Source organism: Macaca thibetana, chromosome 3, assembly GCF_024542745.1.
Source record: "Macaca thibetana thibetana isolate TM-01 chromosome 3, ASM2454274v1, whole genome shotgun sequence".
Classification (NCBI taxonomy): Eukaryota; Metazoa; Chordata; class Mammalia; order Primates; family Cercopithecidae; genus Macaca; species Macaca thibetana.
Window position 1 is genome coordinate 25,816,558 of NC_065580.1, and position 19,616 is coordinate 25,836,173.

General features: G+C 38.2%; 2 protein-coding genes across 5 annotated transcripts in view; one reads left to right on the top strand and one right to left on the bottom strand.

Moving 5' to 3' along the window:
• EXOC4 (exocyst complex component 4) overlaps positions 1–19,616 on the bottom strand; it is an 816,109-nt gene that overhangs the window by 770,316 nt on the left and 26,177 nt on the right. For all 4 annotated transcript variants that reach the window (XR_007723890.1, XM_050782435.1, XM_050782436.1 and 1 more), the window contains exon 3: positions 9,317–9,511. Coding sequence is in view for 3 of the 4 variants with exons in the window: in XM_050782435.1 (XP_050638392.1) it covers positions 9,317–9,511 (195 nt within the window). In the remaining variant the exon portion in view is untranslated. The remainder of the gene's footprint in view (positions 1–9,316; positions 9,512–19,616) is intronic.
• CHCHD3 (coiled-coil-helix-coiled-coil-helix domain containing 3) overlaps positions 1–19,616 on the top strand; it is a 1,241,194-nt gene that overhangs the window by 723,017 nt on the left and 498,561 nt on the right. The gene's annotated exons all lie outside the window — the stretch shown is intronic.

A 19,616-nucleotide genomic window follows, 5' to 3' on the forward strand; every position in this document is an offset into this window, starting at 1 on the left:
TTTTAAGAGTTGGCAAAGGAGGTCTCAGAATCACTTCAGGCTCACACTTCAATCAAGACAATTTCGCCCATACTCTGCAAGAGCCCCAAATCCATTAGAAATGCTCAGCACTTACACAGCTCTTTACTAACATGAACTATTAAAATCCCACAAAGGATGATAGAGGAATATGGCTTTTTTCATTTCAAGAGCTAGGCAACCACAAGTAATTAGTATTGGGATGAATCTCAGAGAAAATAGACTTCTTTAACAAGCTCCTCCTATCTTGTCAAGCCAAGCAAAAGCTACTGATTAGCATTCTCAGACCATCATCAAGTTGAGACTGAAGTCCCCCATCAACAACATGGTTGTCATCAGCTGCAATTTACACAAATATCTAGTTCCCATCTGGCCACAAACTGACCAATCAAAAATCTGTTCAAGAAAGGTCATATGTGAGGTTGAAACCACAAATATGATGGAGGATGGCAGCAAATGACTTAGGCATTATTCTTGACTTAGAACAGTCTTCCTGTAGACTCAAGTGTGCAAACACAGTCACACTTGGTTTATCTGATTAAAACAGGTATGCATTAATGATGGTAGCACCAGAATAGAAATGCTGCTCAGTGTAAACAAGCCCAGATTCCTGCATTTTCGTTTTACCTGGCACTAGGAAGTGACGACGATGATACCTACATCGTTTTAAGTTTTTATACTACTTTGTATTCTACAAAGAACTTTTCCTGTAGTATATTTCACTTTTATTCTTATAACCATTCTATAATGTAGACAGGTAAGTATCTGTTTATCTGTTCTATAGATAAGAATACTAAAACAGAGAGATAAGTAATTTATTTATCTAAGCTCAAGGAACTGGTAAGTCATTGAATCAGGACTAGAACTAAGAATTCTTGCTTTTAAATCCACTTTGCTTTCACTATGACACACTATACACAGCCACCACTTGTCAATTAATAAATATATTCTCTAATTTCAATCCATTAAATCCCTGCAGTAGGTCATATCAGGACCCATAGCAAAGATACACAAATCAGAGCATCAAAGATGACAGCTCTGAAGAGTGCAAGTCAGTCCAAACCTGGAGAATCATCTTATTTAAAAACTAAGTGAGTTAACTACTGAATCATCTCATTTAACTACTAAATCTATTTGACCAAATAATCAGACTATAAAATCAGAATAAAAGCCAAATACTCATCAGCTCTATCCCAAAACTACAATAAAGTATGGCAACAAAGCAACTTCAAACAATAAACTTCTACATAAAAGTGCATATCACCATGTGATGTGTGTCTTACATAAATACTTGGTTTTCAACTACTTACCGCTGTCGCTAAATGAAGACAAGAAAAATAAGTTTTGCTGAATTCCACAGAACAAGCTACACTCTACACCAATAGTTCCAATTCTGTCTGCATATGGGCATTACCTGGAGAGTGTCAATAACTGAAGTCAGTGGCCCACCCCTAGAGATTTTTATTTAACTGGTCTGGGATGTCACCTGAGTGTAGAATTCTTGCAAGATCCCCTAATATGCAGTGTGGGAATCATTGCCCCACAGCAAGCAAGCCAAATGGAAACTGCTGAACCTCGTAGGCTTTAGTGCAATAAAACAGAATTTCCATTGGCTTTAAAATAAAAGAGGCAAATGAATAGCAGATTAAAAAAGCAAATTTTTTAAAAAAAGGAAAACTAACACAATAACCAGGTGCCTATCAAACAATCTGGTTTCCAAAAACCCCAACCTTCAAAAACAAACATAAATAAAAAGGGCCTTGAGCAGCATGAAAAATAGCTACTAAAAAGCCCTGCACTTTTACTCTATAAGAGAAAAATAAAGCTGTCACAAACCTACTCGCTTAATTGTAGATATAAAAAAAACAAAGTTACTCGTTTTATTTTCAGCTTTTCCTAAATCTTTTTGAAGGGAAGAATGAAGGGGGGTCCCAAATGTGGCTAAAAGCAGCTACAGCTGACCACCCCTATTTAAATAGCAAACCACACTACCCCTACCCCAACTCCCAGTCTCCCTGTCTTACTGTATTTTTCTCCATAGTACTTAATATAATATGAGAGACACTATTTGGTCACCATCTGTCTCTACCTACTAGCTAGTAATATCCTCCACGGTTAAGGCCACCTTCACACAAACACATACCAACAACAGAAGTTATCAACAATGGCATTATCACATGTTAAAGACCCAATCATTTGTCTCTTTATCAAAATATGTGCCAGATTCTTTCCTGATAAATTATTAGCATAGAATATTGGCCTCAGTCTTTCAAGCTGCTCTTCTACACTAGGAACAGATGGGCTTTAGTAATGGCTATTTCATTATTGATCACTGATATATTTTTATCATGTTGTGGAAAATCCATATGGAATATTGGAACATTGTTGTACAGTCGCTGAACCACTTTCAGGTTTAGTCCAATAAGCTCACTAGAATATTCCAGCTCCTGTTATCTACAGAGCTTTCACGTCGATACTTTTCCCAGAGTAATAAGAAAAAACAATTCTGTGAGATCTCAGAAACTTTCAAGCCAGATAAAAGGGATGTATGTATGTTTTGGTCCCCTTTTTTCTTGCTTGCACATTAATCATTTCACAGTGGATGCATGATCACCCATTCCTTGTGCATAAAGAAGAGAAAATAAGATCAGTCTATTTGCTAATGACACAGTTTTATTGACACAAATAGAAGCAACCTCACTGGTCCACTGGTCCTGCTATCTAAGCACTCACAGAAACAATAGCTTAACACCAACTCTTCTAACACTAAAATGTTCTGATGACAAACACCTTCCAGTAGTGACCTGGCTTATATCTAGTGATGATACCCAGTGGATTAACATATTTACTTACCTAAAAGCAGATTTTACAAGCTCATCTTGGATACTTTACCAACAAATTACATCGCTCATGATTATACAATCAATGGGTACCCTATGAACATATTTTTAATGTAAGCCGAGTAGGTAACTGATGACACAGAATCTGAAATTTGTCCATGCCAAATCCTAGAAATATAACAGAGAATTGTGGGTCTTGGTGGCCCATCTGTGCATGTGTTAGAGCAGACTAGAATTGCTTTCTGAGAAAAGCCCTATCCACCCACAAGAGTTCCTTTAACTTTAAAAAAGGTGGGCTGGTCTTTCATTTAGGTATATCCATGTTGGGCCAAGAAGAAAAGGAAGCTAAACTGCTTAACCCAACCCTACTTCAACTTTTACTAGCTCAAAAGAAGTCCACCTCCGAGACAGTTCTTGAGATTATAACATGGAAGCAATCATCATATCATTTCCTACAATGTCAGTAAAATTTATCGATTTATTGTAAATAACATTTCAAAAACTTTATACTGCATATACTTTATGTACACAGTTTAATATCTCACTTAATCCATTCAACAACCCTTGGAGATATATTTATTATTCTTAACTCCAGCTTTTAGCAAAGATAAATTACTAACCACAAGTCATCCAGCTACTAAGAGCCAAAGCTGGGATTCCAGCATCAGACAACCTAATCCAAATTAAGACCCATGCTGACATTCACAACCCACCATGTTATCCAAATCCAAAGGATCTTGTTAACTAAAAATACTACAAATATACTTATTTTATTACATAAAGTCTTAGAAAACTATTTGATTAAATAGCCGCCCTACTCTCTCTATCCCAGATATGGCCACATTTTCACAGTGTAAGTGAAATAATTCCATTACACCATTCTCTCAGCAAAGCACTCTGGGATCCTCTGGGAAGAAGGCAGCTATATAAATATAAGTTGTTATTATAATTATCATAATAATCCTTATCTGACTATACAGCTATGGATTCTTTTTAAAAGGCTTATAAATAAAGACAGACAAAATGATTAAGAGACATTCAAAATCTCTACAATCTCAGGAAGGCTTAGAAATGAAAAAATTATTTTAGTCACAAGCCTTGTGACTGTCAGCTAAAGTGCTTCAAAACTATTTGCACTGGCTTGGTTTCCACTGATTGAATGCAATTATGAATTGACTTCTATGGGATGATAAATCAGAACTTGTGTAAGTGGTTTTCAAAGCTCATCTGTGCAATTTTAGTTTGATGCAGACTTCTACACAAATTTTCCCTTTAAAAAAAAAGTTTATGAAAATATTAACTATCATGAAATACCTTCCTGGTTAGCTCATGCCACTGGGAAGAAGCTGCTATTCTTATATTCATAATTCTTCCCAGAATTAATCACTCTTTGTACATTAGAACCAGCAGCTGGAGTGTTCTGAGTGATAATGAAACCTGTAACAAGGCATCTTCAGCCGTCTTTTCAAGACAATAAGGGAATTAAAATTTCAATTTAAATGCAGAGGTTTGAAACACGCTTCACTGGCAAAATTACTTCAATTAATGTGAGTGGAATACAAAGGACAGACTGCAGAAATGTGATGCTGCAACCAGAAATTATGTCATTAATGTGCTTGCATCAACCCAGCACAATGACTGCAAAGGTCTAATTTAAACCGTACATATCACAAAGCTACAGGCTACAATATTAATCAAGTCTCTGATTTCAATGTGACGGATACAGGCTTCTCGTTGGATCACTTTTAGCTTTTCATAAGCCAACAGCAGCTGTTTACCTTGAAGAAAGAAACAAAAGGCCAGACCTATTTGCAGACATTCCCTGTCATGACAATTTAATTATTTTATGCAATACTCGGGTTATCACATCAAAAGAAGAAACAAATATCTCACCTAGAAGCCAAGCCTATAGCTACCAGACCAGTCTGATGGTGAAGTAGGAACAGCAGGAGCTGCCAAGAGCAATGGGTCACCACAGAGTTATTTACTCTGGATTTATTAATCTATTCTGAGTAGGGATTAAATTACTAAGCATCTGCATCTGCCTTAAAATGGAAATGCAAAATCTTCTGACAAACAAATCCAAGGAAATCGGGGGTTTTGAGGACTAGATTGTTTTGTCTTCACTTTCCTCTGATGTCTTTTAGCAAAGATTTCTACTTGGACCCTTGAGATGCCTTAAGTAGATTTTACTTCTAATAGTACAGAACCATGGGGAAAGAAAATGTGATTGCTTTCCACGTGAAGTCCAATGAAAGAGCAATTATAGAGCTTACTACTCAATCTTATATACCACAGACCAAGTTGAAGATATCTCCAACCTTTTAAGTGCACTTTAAATCCTACCTTCATGAAATTTTTGCATATTGGGATATACAAATCATTGTTTTTTGGGATATGCCAACTCCCCAGAACATGCAAAGTTATAAAATGGTAATATCAGAAGTGGAGTTGTTGAGAGAAGTAAGTTAACAAATGTAACATATTTCAGATAGTACCAGGACATAGTAAGTGCTCAATACATATTAGCTATTGTTATCATTGTCATTCATTTAATTACTACAAAAAGGAAAGGTTAGACACTAGAGAACCTTGCCATTAAAAAATAAATAAATAAATAAATAACCAGAGAAGAAAAAACAGAACAAAGCTCCCACAAAAGAAACACCTTTTTCTTTCTGTAGTGGTATTAAAGTCTTCCACATAGTCACCCATTTAGCTAATGATTTGTGAACTCTGACTAGATGAGCTATGCTATGCTGGGAACAGGGCAGACAAAAATAGGTAAGAAACAACCCCCACCCTCAATGACCTACTACACCAACAAAAGGAATTATATATATTAAAATGAAACATACGAGCTTATGGAAACATAAAGAAAAGCACCTAGCTATCTGAATATCTGGGACATTCAAAGAGTTTATGAAATTTGAGCCAGGTCTTAAAAAATAAGTCATCACTTTTCAGGCAGACAGTATTGGGAATCAGTTCAGGGAAATATAAGGTCAATTAAAAAAGAAAAATACATCACATCCTTATGCACCAGCAACCAGTAACTAGAAACCTTAATAAATAAACAGCTACTGTTTTAAAAGACAACAGCAAAAAAATGTAATACCCAGAAATACATCTAACAAAATACATGCGAACCTCTAAGGACTATATCGCTAAGCATTATTAAAGGACACAAACAAAGATTTTAATAAATGAAAGGAATATGTTCACAGATAAGGAGACTTAACATTGCAAAGATAATTCTCTTAAATTCTATCTATTAGCTATTGAAGGTTCAAGTGATTCTCCAGCCTCAGCCTCCTGAGCTAGCTGGGATTACAGGCATGTAATCCCACCTAATTTTGTATTTTTAGTAGAGATGGAGTTTCCCCATGTTTGGCCATGATGGTCTCGAACTCCTGACCTCAAGTGACCTGCCCACCTCAGCCTCCCAAACTGCTGGGATTACAGGTGTGGGCCACCATGCCTGGCCACAAAGACAATTTTGAATAGCAACAGACAATCTCTTCACTTCCTATCAAGATGTATTATAAAGTTATAGGAGTTAAAACAGCATGGTTTGGGTGCAGGTACAAATAATACCATTAAACAAAATAAAGAGCTCAGAAACAGATCCATGCATACGTGAAAAGTTGCTGTGTAACCAAAATAGCATCATAAAATCAGTAGAAAAAGGATTCAATAAACAGCCTGAGCCAACCGACTATATAGAAGAAAGATAAAATCAGATCCTCAGTTGATACCATATATAAAAATGGACTTTTGATGGGTTAAAGAAGAAAACATAGGAGATTCTCTTATGACATTGGGATGGAAAAAAGTTTTCTTACATCAAAAATCACGTAACAGGCTGGGCACTGTGGCTCACAGCTGTAATCCCAGCACTTTGGGAGGCCAAGGCAGGCAGATCACTTGAGGTCAGGAATTCCAGACGAGCCTGACTCAACACAGTGAAAACCCATCTCTACTAAAAATACAAAAATTAGCTAGGCATGGTGGCACACGCCTGTAATCCCAGGTACTTGGAAGGCTGAGGCAGGAGACACCCTTGAACCTGGGAGGCAAAGGTTATGGTGAGCTGAGGTCACGCCACTGCACTCCAGCCTAGGCAACAGAGTGAGACTGTCTCAAAAAAAAAAAAAAAAAAAAAAAAAAAAAATCACATAACAAAAAATACTGAGAAATTGTTTTGCATTAAAATTTTTAATTTCTTTATAACAAAGACACTGTAAACAAAGGAAAAAGATAAATCCCCAATTGGGAGAAGATATTTGCAATCCATCTCTCAGACAAGAAGAATTAGTATCTAGAATATATAAACAACCAAACGGAAAACAAAACAAAACCTCCAGAAAATGTGTCTTACACACTCACTCTTTTCTGGACATGACTGTTCTTCCTCCCCATTCCACCCCCACTGCCCCAACCAGATAGTTTTATTGATGATTATCATACCCAACCTGGCTCAATCTAGCTCCTAACCCTAGAATTCTGAATTATGGGGAAAAAAAAAAAGAGCATTTTCTTCTGTAAAGGTGGAAAGATGTAGACATAGCCTATGCCCCCTGTTTTCTCTCAATACCCAACCTCCTCCCTCACACATGAAGAGACCAGTCTTCAGTAGAACAATGAAGAGGGTATGCAGAGAAAACACACAGGTGACATTCCACATACACTCCTGTTCCTTTGGCAGACTGGTTACATGAGTCAAACAATTATTTTCACTTAAGCTAGCTAGAGGTGAATTTCTGTAACTTGCAACCAAGAATTTAAAGAAGTTATTCAATGAGTCTTGAGGAAAATATGTTAGAAAAAAAGGAACAGTATTCATTATTGATTAGCCTTTAAGTAAATAAATTGATTAGCCCTTAGGTAAATACATTAGCCCTACAAAGACCATTACACAAAAATCTGAAATCCTAAATGAACATAATTAACAAATAAATTCTAACAACCTATTTTAATCTGTGGCACTTACTTAAAAGCAAGCCCACTCCAAAAAATCGTGATTCAAATAGATGTATATTTGCTACACAAATATATACATGCTTATCTGATTGCTGAATCTTGATGATTTAACACAAGTATGCATTCATAATGCATAAATCAACACTAAAGGTGAAAAGTAATTTTTTTCTACCAGACACCCTATAGTCATTATTACTAAAGAAGAAGCCACTTTGAATAAGATGCTGAAAATAACCAATTCTTTTGTCACTCCCAAGAGTCAATCTTTTTTTGTTGCTTTTTGGGATTCTTTTTGAGACAGAGTCTTGCTCTATCACCCAGGCTGGAGTACAGTGGCACGATCATGACTCACTGCAGCCTCAAACTCCCAGCCAAGGGCCAACCATTATTAATCTCCTTCCACTGTGGAAACTGACCACTCAGTCTTATCACATAACCAGGTTTTAATATCTCATAGAATATCATGGCACTTCTCACTCCTTGGTTACCAAATTTCCTTAAAAAGCTTCTTATGAAGGACTTTTAGCCAAATTCTTCTTGGAAGTCTGAATGAATTAGAACCACTTAGAGCATTTAATCTGTGTCTCTACCAATTCCCCTCAGTGTTTTTTCCAGTGTTAAAGCCAATCTAATTTGGTGAAACAACAGTAAAGGTGAAACACCTACTGTGAGGAAGAAAAAAACAACAATTCAAATACAGCCCATCTGCTGCTGAGAGCTCCTATAGAGAGCTTCCTTAGCCAACTCTGAATGAGACGGAAGTGGGACTGGGTGGGTAGAAGGGAAGGGGGAAAGAGCAGCCCTCTCTAAGAGCCACAGGCCCTGGGAAAGTTAGGATTATTAGGGAGCAAACTCTGTGTTTCTATTTTTTATTCATCTTCTTGACACTCAGCCACATGAACCACCAACTGCATCCTTCTGGGAACTTTCAGCAATTCAAAAAGGAGCATACACAAAGGACTAAGACAGAAGCTAAAGGCTAGATTGTGGAGTACTCTTGCTCAATAAAGTTGCTTCCAGCATTAGTCTCCCAAAATTTTATTTCTTATCAATTTCAAGGAAAAGAACAAAGCCCTAATGTAAAAATTTCTTCAAAAAATGTGTGGAACACTAGTCTATAAATCTTCAGAAGTTCTGTATTATATAGATTTCATTTAAAATTGGATTCATTAACTATTTTCCTCTGAAGTTAAAAAACACCTCTCATTACCATTCTAACCTGATTTAAGTACTGGTTTCTTACTATTATATTTCTTCCCATTGTTACAAAGGCAGATAATACATAAATAATAATCACCTACCATTTCAAACACTGGAATTAGAAAGAGAACCAGCCAGGCTTCACCTGCAAGGGCTCATGCATCCCAAGAGGGCAGTTTGTAATGTGCTACATGCATTACAGGATTCAGAGAGAACAAAAGAGAGTGCTTTTACATCTTAACAAAAATGACCCTTAGCACAGGCTGTTATCTTACCAGCATGTCAGTGGCACTGAGATAGTGCTTGCTGGCCATGCACTGTTCCAGTTTTTGAGGCACTTGCTTGATATTCTCAATTTCATCCAGCAAGTTCAGGACATGCTTATGCTCAATTCCTTCAATCCATAGTTTCCGAAGCTCATCCCGTTTGCAGTGCAGCAGCATCTTGCATGAAAGCAGGTTCTCTTTTACCTACAATAAAACAGATTCAGTCTTGGGTCAGTCCAAAGTCTTGCCAGTCTAAACCTATAATCTGGTTAGTAGTCTTCACTGGTACTACTGTATGTAGCAGTTCCTAATTCCCACTGCCACTTACTCTCCTTGGTCTGCCTCCAAAATTCTAATCCTGGTTCTGACATAGCCTCACTTGGGCACATCTCCACCTCTCTCTAATTTCTCTCCCATGAAATGAGAAAACTACTCCCAACCTACCTTTTCTAGATTACCTTTGAGTAATCTAGAAAAAATTACTGAAGAGAAAGCACTCTGAAAACATGAAGTACCTCATAAATATTAATATACCTAAAAGGGGAGTGATCAGTGTTAGAGTCCATGCTACTATACCTTCCCCAATCCCTGCAAATCTCCTATCCAGCTGATAGGTCACTTGGTCCATGCTTCTAGCTCTAGAACTCCAGCTGAAGTTTAAAACCAAGAAACTGGGTGCTCAACTTAACTGACTAAAATAAAAATAACCCCAGCTTCCAAAAGAGAGTAGGCACATCCAGAGATAATCTCAAAATAAAAGGACGTACCAAGGCTTTTTTGCCTTGCATTCTGATTATTAGATATTAAATAAGACAACCTCCACCACCTGTAGATCTGCACGGTATAGCGACTAGCATACGCAAAACATGACAAAATAAAAGGGAGAACAGAGGAATGGAGGAGGTAGTTGTGATGCACGTGATAGAAGTAAGTTTTTATTTGCTCCTCTAATTGAAAATTTTCCATTTTTGGAAAATGGAAATGACAGCCATGACAGAATGGAATGACAGGCATTTTCCAGCAACATGGAAAAATTTTAAAAACCATGATCTTTCAAAATTCACAGAACTACTTTCATATATTTTTGATAGTCCTCACATGTATGTTATTTAAATTTGAGTTTAAATATTTCTTTACAGTTTTGTGTCTGGTTTATGTTTGAGGTAAAATTTATCCATGAATGCATCTCAAGTGTACCACATGGTAAGTTTTGGCAAATGCCCCCACCTGTATAATCCAAACCTTCATCAATACATGGGACATGTCCATCAGCGCAGAGTCTACCATACTTTTGATAACTGAAAATCTGTATTGTTCTTCTACAAGATTTGATGTGGTGATGAAAATATTCACTGACACTATGTCTCTGGTGATTACAAAACTAAATTTCAACATTCATCCAACAAGTATGGAAAATATGAGGACAAAATACCAAGATTAAAAGGTTTCTTGAGAAAGCACCTAATCCCTTCCTACAACTTCATGACAACACCTAAATCATGTTTCTATGAAACTCTCCCATGTTAAAAAAAAAAAAAAAAAAAAAGTCTTGAATAAGAAGACCTTGTAACCTCTCTTAATAAGTATAATAGACTGATTATTAATTTGGGGGGTCATAGAACTCTTTGAAAATCTGATGAAGATAATTCCAATTATTTCTACTCCTTCCTGCAATCCCACCAAAGTAATAGCAAAGAAATTTTTTTAAGCATAAAAAGAGAGAACAGAGAAGAACAGCAGCAAATAAGAGATGATAACAAAACTGTGGAAGTTAGCAAGAAGATGGACAGTAGGCAACTAAATTAGCAGGCCAGAGAAATCTGAAAACCTTAGCCTGGAGCAGGATTTGCTAATATCAAAAAGGAGGCACCAAGTATACTAAAGGCAGGGGTACTGGGTTAAAAGTTTCCATAGGAGTATTTTGAGCCCCAAATCTCCATCAAGCCACACACATAGGCAATTCCCTCCCCACAGCATTGGCCAAATTGGGAGCAACTGAATTGGAAAGGATCTAGACAAGGAAATGTCAGGTATGGTTGAGCGGAGGGCATGAGACACTACACAGAAAACAGGAGGATGAAGACAAAGTAGGACCTATTAAACAGTTAGATCCTCAGCCCCCATGGACCCTCGGTCTCTGTCAACAGTTAGGCTCCAAAACACTGGCAGCTTGACTTTTCACCCCAACACAGGAGACGTATGGCTTCTCCCTTGGGAAAGTCAACTGGTCCAAGTGAAAAGGCTTATACAGATAGTGACATCTGACGATTCAAGGAAGAAACTGATGAGTCCCTACCCAACAATCATTATGGACAAGCTCCATAACATGTTCTGAGCTTCCAATCAGCTTTGTAGTGCCTGCCTCTTACTTACAAACGGTTAGCCAAGGATCACCAGACATTCACAGAAAGCCTGCAGAATGGAATGACGGGCATCAAAACAAAAAGAGAAAATTACTGAAGCAGGACATGAGGGAACAGAAACTGCAGGAAAGATAATTTTGTTAAACAATAATTAACATCCTTAGGAAAAATAAAAGAAGCTATTACATCAATTAACCAAGGACAGAATGATACAAACATGAAAAACAACTCTTAGAAATTAAAACAGAAATTTTAAAAATCAAATTGAAAGGTTAGAAGGTATCCTTGAGGAAATCTCCAAATAGGAAAACACCAAAAAATGAGATAGGAGGTAAAACAAAACAATGGGATTGATCCAAAAGGTCCAACACTTACCAGATAGGAGTTCCAAGGAAGGAAAAGTGAAAAAAATGGAGTCGAGAAAAAAAGTTTTAAAATAATTAAATAATTAAATAATTTTTTTAAAAAACTGCCTGCCCGGGGCAGTATCTTACTATAATCCCAGCACTTTTGGGAGGCTAAGGTAGAGGGCTGCTGGAACTCAGGAGTTCAAGACCAACTCTGGCAACACAGGGAGACCCTGCTTCTACAATAAATTTAAAAATCAGCCGGATATGGTGGCACATGCCTGTAGTTCCAGCTATTCAGGAGGCTGAGTTAGGAGATCACTGGACCCCGGGAGGTTGAGACTGCAGAGAGCCATGATCGTGCCACTGCATCCAGCCTAGGCAACAAAGCAAGACTCCAGCTCTTTTTTTTTTTTTTTTTTAAATAAAAAAAGAAGAAAGAAAAAAAAAATGCCAGAACATGCCAAGACATAAGTTTTCAGATTGAAAAGGCACACCAAGTACTCAAGAAAATGGAAGGCAAAAAGGCCCAAGTCAGGACACATTATTCTGACATATAAGAACACAAGGGATAGAGAGACAATCACAAAAGCTGTCAAAGAAAAAAAGGAAAAACCAGGACCTATACAAAGGCTTGTGAATCAGAATGACATCAGATTTCTCTCAGCAGCAACATTAAAAGCTACAAGACAAAGGAACGATAAACCTTCAAAATTTTAAGAAAGAATTATTTCCCAGAAGAACTATCAATCAAATATAAGGAAAGAATAAAGACATTTTCAGGCTTGCAAGCTCTCAAAAACTCAACTTTGTATGCACCATATCTCAGCAAACTACTGAAGAATGTGTTCCACCACTACAAGAGAAAACAGAAGAGAAGAAACAAGGGATCCAGGAAACACAATACAGAAGAAAGGTAACAGGACTATCCAATCAGCAACTCCAGAAAAACAACAACACGCGCACACAAGAAAAAACATAATCATAGTATGCTGTATGGCTTAGATGTACATGTTAGTGTAGTTATAAAAAGGCAAGCACTGATCATCTATTTAACCAAAACTAGAATACAACTATATAGAGAGGATGAAGGAAGAGGATGTGGTAGGATGGGGGAGAGACTGGGAAGCGGGCTAAGGCCTCATCTTCCGTAATTGGAAGTTAATACATAACATTTAAGAAAAAAACACACACAGCACAAGCATACTATTAGAAATAGAAATACCTAAAAAAGAAAAACTAAAAAAGTCGGCACCTCTGAGATGTTAGAACTGGGACTGGGGTAGGACGAGGTAGGAGAGTCCAGTCTTTTATCATCATTTGCGGCTTTATTTGACTTTTAAACATATCTCTCCGGCTGGCCGCGGTGGCTCACACCTGTAATCCCAGGGCTTTGGCAGGCCAACGCGGGCAGATCACGAGGTCAGGAGATAGAGACCATCCTGGCTAACAAGGTGAAACCCCCTCTGTACTAAAAATACAAAAATAAAATTAGCTGGGCGTGGTGGCGGGCGCCTGTAGTCCCAGCTACTCCGGAGGCTGATGTGGGAGAATAGCATGAACCAGGGAGGCGGAGCTTGCAGTGAGCTGAGATCGCACCACTGCACTCCAGCCTGGGTGACAGAGCAAGACTCCGTCTCAAAAAAAAAAAAAGCACATCTCTAAAAGCCATTCCTAGATTCTACTGTAGTTCTTAGTCTCTAGGTTAAGGACTCCAGCTATTAAATCATTCCATTTTAAATCTTAGTTCAAATCTGTTAGAATCTTGATTTCTGATATCCTGCTCATAGCACCTTGCTAATATAGTTCTCAGCTTTTTCCTCTATGTGTAATGGTTACCATGGAAACAATTAAAAATAAATTTTATGTCATACAACACCCAACTAGGCTCTTGATCGAGAGTGGGGGACAAACTTACAGAGTGTCAGTAAAGCTTGGCAAACTCCTATCTGATTGGAAAAAGACAATTGTGTCATTTCACACTCGGATATGTACAATGTAATCAGCTCACTCATTTTTGCTTACTACATGGAAAGAAAAGTGAAGTAGAATTTGTTGGGGGTAAACAATTGGCATCAGTCTGTGTAGAAAATGACCACACCAAGATTCTCTAAACTGAGGTAACAAAGCTACAGACCAAAAAAACTACAGGAACTTTTAATACTAAATTGCCCTGAGGTTTTTGCTTTATGATTAGAAAGTCACAGTCATAAAAAATGTTATTTTAGAAGTTGCGGGATAGGGTCAGTCAGCCACAAAAAGGAAGAAATAATGAAGAATCACAAAAACATTATGCCAAGCAAAAGAAGCTAGACACAAAAGAGGGCATGACATACAAAGTTCCAGAACAGGCGAAACTAATCCATAGCGCCAGAATTCAAATCAGTAGTTGCTTGGAGCAGGATGTGAGAGAGAACCGACTGCAAAGAGGCAGGAGAGAACTCTGGGGTGATGGTAACACATTCAGTGATATATACGTTTGCCAAAACTCATTGCACTGCACTCTGAAAATATGGCATTTTACTGTACGTAAACTATACCTCAATAAAGATGGAAAATACAGCCACTGTGGAAAATAGTATGGAGTTTCCTCAAAAAATAAAAAAATAGAACTACCATATGATCCAACAATCTCACTACAGGGTCTATATCAAAAGGAATTGAAGTCAATATGTCAAAGAGATATCTGCACTCCCATGATCACTGCAGCCTAAGTGTCCATCAACAGATGAATGAAAAAAGAAATATGGTATAAGCACAATGGAACGCCATTCAGCATTTAAAAAGAAGGAAATCTGTTCGGGCATGGTGGCTCACACCTGTAATCCCACCACTTTGGGAGCCTAAGGTGGGTAGATCACTTGAGCCCAGGAGTTTGAAACCAGCCTGGGCAACCTGGTGAAAACCCATCTCCACAAAAAATTAGCTGGGCATAGTGGCATGCACCTGTGGTCCCAGATAGCGGAGGAACTGAGGTGGGAGGATCGCCTGAGCTCAGTAAGTCGAGGCTATAGTGAGCCCCAAGATCGCGTCATTTACTCCAGCCTGGACAACAGAGTGCGACCCTGTCTCAAAAACAAAAGGAACTCTTGTCATTTGCAACAACACGGATGAACCTGGAGGACATTATGTTAAGTGAAATCAGCCAGACACAGAAAGATGAATATTGCATCATCTCCCTTACACGTAGAATCTAAAATAGTCAAACTCATAGAAGCAGAAAGTAGAGCAGTAGTTACCAGGGGCTCGGAGTAAGAGGACGGGTTGAGAAGATGTTGGTCAAGTGATACAATACTTCAGTTAGACAACAGAAGTAAGTTCAAGAAACCCATTGTACAACACGGTGACTACAGTTAATAACAATGTATTGTATGCTTGAAAATTGATGAAAAGGTAGATTCTAAGTATTCTCACCACAAATAACTGACAAGCATGTGAGGTGATGTGTACGTTAATTAGCTTGGTTTAGCCATTCCACAATGTATATGTATTTCAAAACATCATGCTGTCTACTACAAACATATGTAATTTTTGTCAATTTTTTAAAATTAAAAAATAAAGTTTTTTTTTAATGGGAAGAAACAGGGCTATACCCATCAATGAATAATAACATTCACATGTTAGAAAAGTATCAAATAACACTGAATCATTTATTTCTCAAAACTCTGTTCTACTTTTATAAATGTGATGACAGTATTTTCATTTCATTCTATTTAATGTATAAGTATAATTAAGATTGAAAAATTATGTTACTCCGTTTCTTCCTTAAACAAATGCATGAAAAGTCAGGTTGTTCAAACCACGACATCAAGTCAGAGACAAATTTCCTTTGCTTTCTCAGAGTTTTAGTAACTTCACAGTTGCTCATAATCACCTGTTCAGCAATAGCTAGAATTTCACAAAAACTACAAGTCACCCTAACTAGAGACTATTAGAAAAAGAGAAAAGAAGGAAAACAGGGCTCAAGAGGCTATTGTGAATAGAAATGTGAGATGACACAGACGGCAGCGAAGTTGAGATTTTTGCAGCCCTCTCTTGGAAAAGATAAAGGGGTGAGAAAAGCAAAGTGGGGCTTTGAATAAAACTGCCTTAGCATTTGTGAGAGGAAGACCAGAGAGATATATATAGAGAGAGGGGCTGATACACACAGGCCTGGGGAAGGTCATAACTTTTAACTCATAAAATCAGAAAAGTACTGAATTTGGCTGGGCGTGATCGCTCTTGCCTGTAACCCCAGAACTTTGGGAGGCCAAGTTGGGCAGATTACCTGAGGTCAGGAGTTCAAGACCAGCCTGGCCAACATGGTGAAACACCACCTCTACTAAAAAATATAAATATTAGCTAGGTGTGGTGGTGGGTGCCTATAATTCCAGCTACTTTGGAAGGTGAGGCAGGAGAATCACTTGAACCTGGGAGGCGGAGGTTGCAGTGAGCCGAGATCGCACCATTGCACTCCAGCTTGGGCAACAGAGCGAGACTCTGTTTCCAAAAAAAAACAAAAGAAAAGAAAAGTACCGAATTTGGATCAAGAAAAACATAAAGAAGTGAGGGAATGCCTCTGCGTATGCATATTATCTGTAATAAAATACAACAATGTGCAAACAGCTCATTATAGACTAGAAATATCCTGAAAAATTCTCTATGAGGCAAGGATAGTAAATGAAAATTAATGTGTTGACATCATTCTTAATTTTAAAAGTATAAAATATTGAGATGTGTTCTTTGTTTTTGTTGAATTTTGTTGGCAAAAGTAAATCTACCTATAAGCACTATCATAGGTTTTCTCCTGCCATAAGAGACCAACCCAATTTTTTCCATGGAGTCTTACAGAAAGCACCTAGAAAGAACAAACCTTGGAAATACCATTCATTGTTCTGTTTAAAAGCCTTTTAGAACTATAGATCATTTTTAAATTACCTTCAAACTTGTATTGCCTGTGCTTTCTTTCCCCAGGTTTTTTCAGTTGCCATTCTAAGGTCTGAAATTCTGAGAGGCTCCCCTCAACGCTTTCCAATACGTTCCTTTGAGCTGCAGAGCCTAAATACAGTACACAAATACACATACCTGAACTTAATGGAAAGATCACCTCATGGTTCCTGTGACTGCATTAATGTGCTCTAGAGTGCTGCACACATTTAAAATTATATCTCATTATTACCCACTGTTTAGCATGTCCATTTCTAGAAACCAAAGGCCTTCTCCCTTTCTCATACAAGTGGCTAGAATTTTCCATCTTATATTTGGGCTGTAAATAACTTCCTACCAAACCTTGTTGTTCTACTAGGACATTTTTAATATTAAGGCTATTCCTCGTTCCAATTCTACCTTTCAAGGTATAATCTCATTTAAAAGCCAGAATTATTTTAGGTATATATTAAATAATAAATGTTTCATTACTCAATGATTAAGCCCTAACAACTTCACTTGAATAATCATGTACAGTTATTTCTCATTATAGGCAAGAAAAATGAGATTCAAAACTTGATCTAGTACTAACAAGGTGGTCAAAATTGGGATGAAATGTTAAGTGTTTGTTTGCACATCACAACAAAGCCAGGTATCTCCCTTCAACCTACCCTGCTGCAGCGATAAGCATTAGACTACTCTGTAACTTTAAAGAAATCTGAGGTCATCTCATTCACCTAGTACACCATAGAGAAACACACCAATCCATTTGGCCCAAATCCCCAATTTGTCTCAACTCATATCCATCTATTTTGGTGCTGCTGCTATAATAAGCCGGTCGGTCATTATTATGAGAGAACTGGCAAGACCTATGGAATTGGAGGTTTATCAACGCAATAACATCTCATTTTAAGAAATTTTACAATGCATTCAAAAGTAATAGAACTGCCCAATTATTTTGCTTATCGTCCACATTACTTGACCTGATCAATTGTACATGGTATCAAGGCTGAGCCTATGAGCCTTCTGTTGAGATCTCGACTCTACAAAAACAATTTTAAAATTAGCTAGGCATGGTGGTGAGTGCCTGTAATCCCAGCTACTCAAGAGGCTGAGGCAGGAGGATCCCCTGAGCTCAGGAGTTTGAGGCTGCAGTGAGCTATGATGGCACCACTGCACTCCAGCCTGGACAACAGAGTGAAACCCTATCTCTAAAATAAATCAATAATTAATTTTTTTAAAAAAAAGCTTGGACCATCAGGGAAGAAAGTTAAATCCATCTGTCAGCTCATTTTTATACTCAAAAACATAGAATCTACCAATATAATATAAACCAATATATGAAAGTAATGTCAAAAAATGAGACGTGTAGGCCACGCACAGTGGCTCACACCTCTAATCCCAGCACTTTAGGAGACCAAAGCAGAAGGATCACTTGATGGAGTATGAGACCATCCTGGGCAACATATGGAGACCCAGTCTCTGCAAAAAAATCAAATATTAGCCAGGCATGGTGGAATGCACCTATGGTCCCAACTACTCAGAAGGCTGAGGCAAGAGGATCACCTGAGTCTGGGAGGTCGAGGCATCGGTGACTCATGATGGTGCTACTGCACACCAGCCCGGGTGATGGAGAGAGACTCTGTCTCAAATGGGAAGCATAAACAGTTCTGTGGTCTCAAGCTTTAAAAGGTGGCAATGGACAAATATGAACATCTTCATTTGCCTTGGTCCCCACTGAAATCTATTCCCAGCACAGCAGCTAGAGTGGGCCTTTTAAAATGTTAGCCACACCATGTTATTCCTGTGCTCAAAGCCTTACAATCAATACTGACAGTTAAAATCAATGTCTTTCCAGTGACCTACAAGACCCTACATGACTTCCATCCACCCACCCACCACACCACATGCCCTAGCTCTCTCATCTCTCTCCTGCCACTCTCCCCATGCCTCATTTTGCTTCAACCTCACCAACCACCTTGCTGCTGCTCCCAACCTCCAATCATGCCCCTGCCTTAGGATCTGGGCACCTGCTTCCTTTCTTCCTGGAATGCTCTTCCTGACACTCTCCTTAACCTCCTTCAGATGTTGGCTCATACAGGACCTCAGTGAAGCCCTGTCTGGCCAACCCAGCTAAAACAGCAACTCCCTAGTCTCCCCTCCTTGGTGGGGGGGTGGGGGTGTGTGTAGCACTTCTCACCATCTGCTATACCACACTTTACTCATATATTCACTTATAGTCTATAGTCTGTCTCCCCCGAGTAGAATGTAAACTCCACAAGGACAGAAATATTTGTGTTTTCCCAGTTAGAATGGCAATCATTAAAAAGTCAGGAAACAACAGGTGCTGGAGAGGATGTGGAGAAATAGGAACACTTTTAACACTGCTGGTGGGACTGTAAACTACTTCAACCATTGTGGAAAACAGTGTGGTAGTTCCTCAAGGATCTAGAACTAGAAATACCATTTGACTCAGCCATCCCATTACTGGGGATATACCCAAAGGATTACAAATCATGCTGCTATAAAGACACATGCACACATATGTTTATTGCGGCACTATTCACGATAGCAAAGACTTGGAACCAACCCAAATGTCCATCAGTGACAGACTGGATTAAGAAAATGTGGCACATATACACCATGGAATACTATGCAGTCATAAAAAAGGATGAGTTTGTGTCCTTTGTAGGG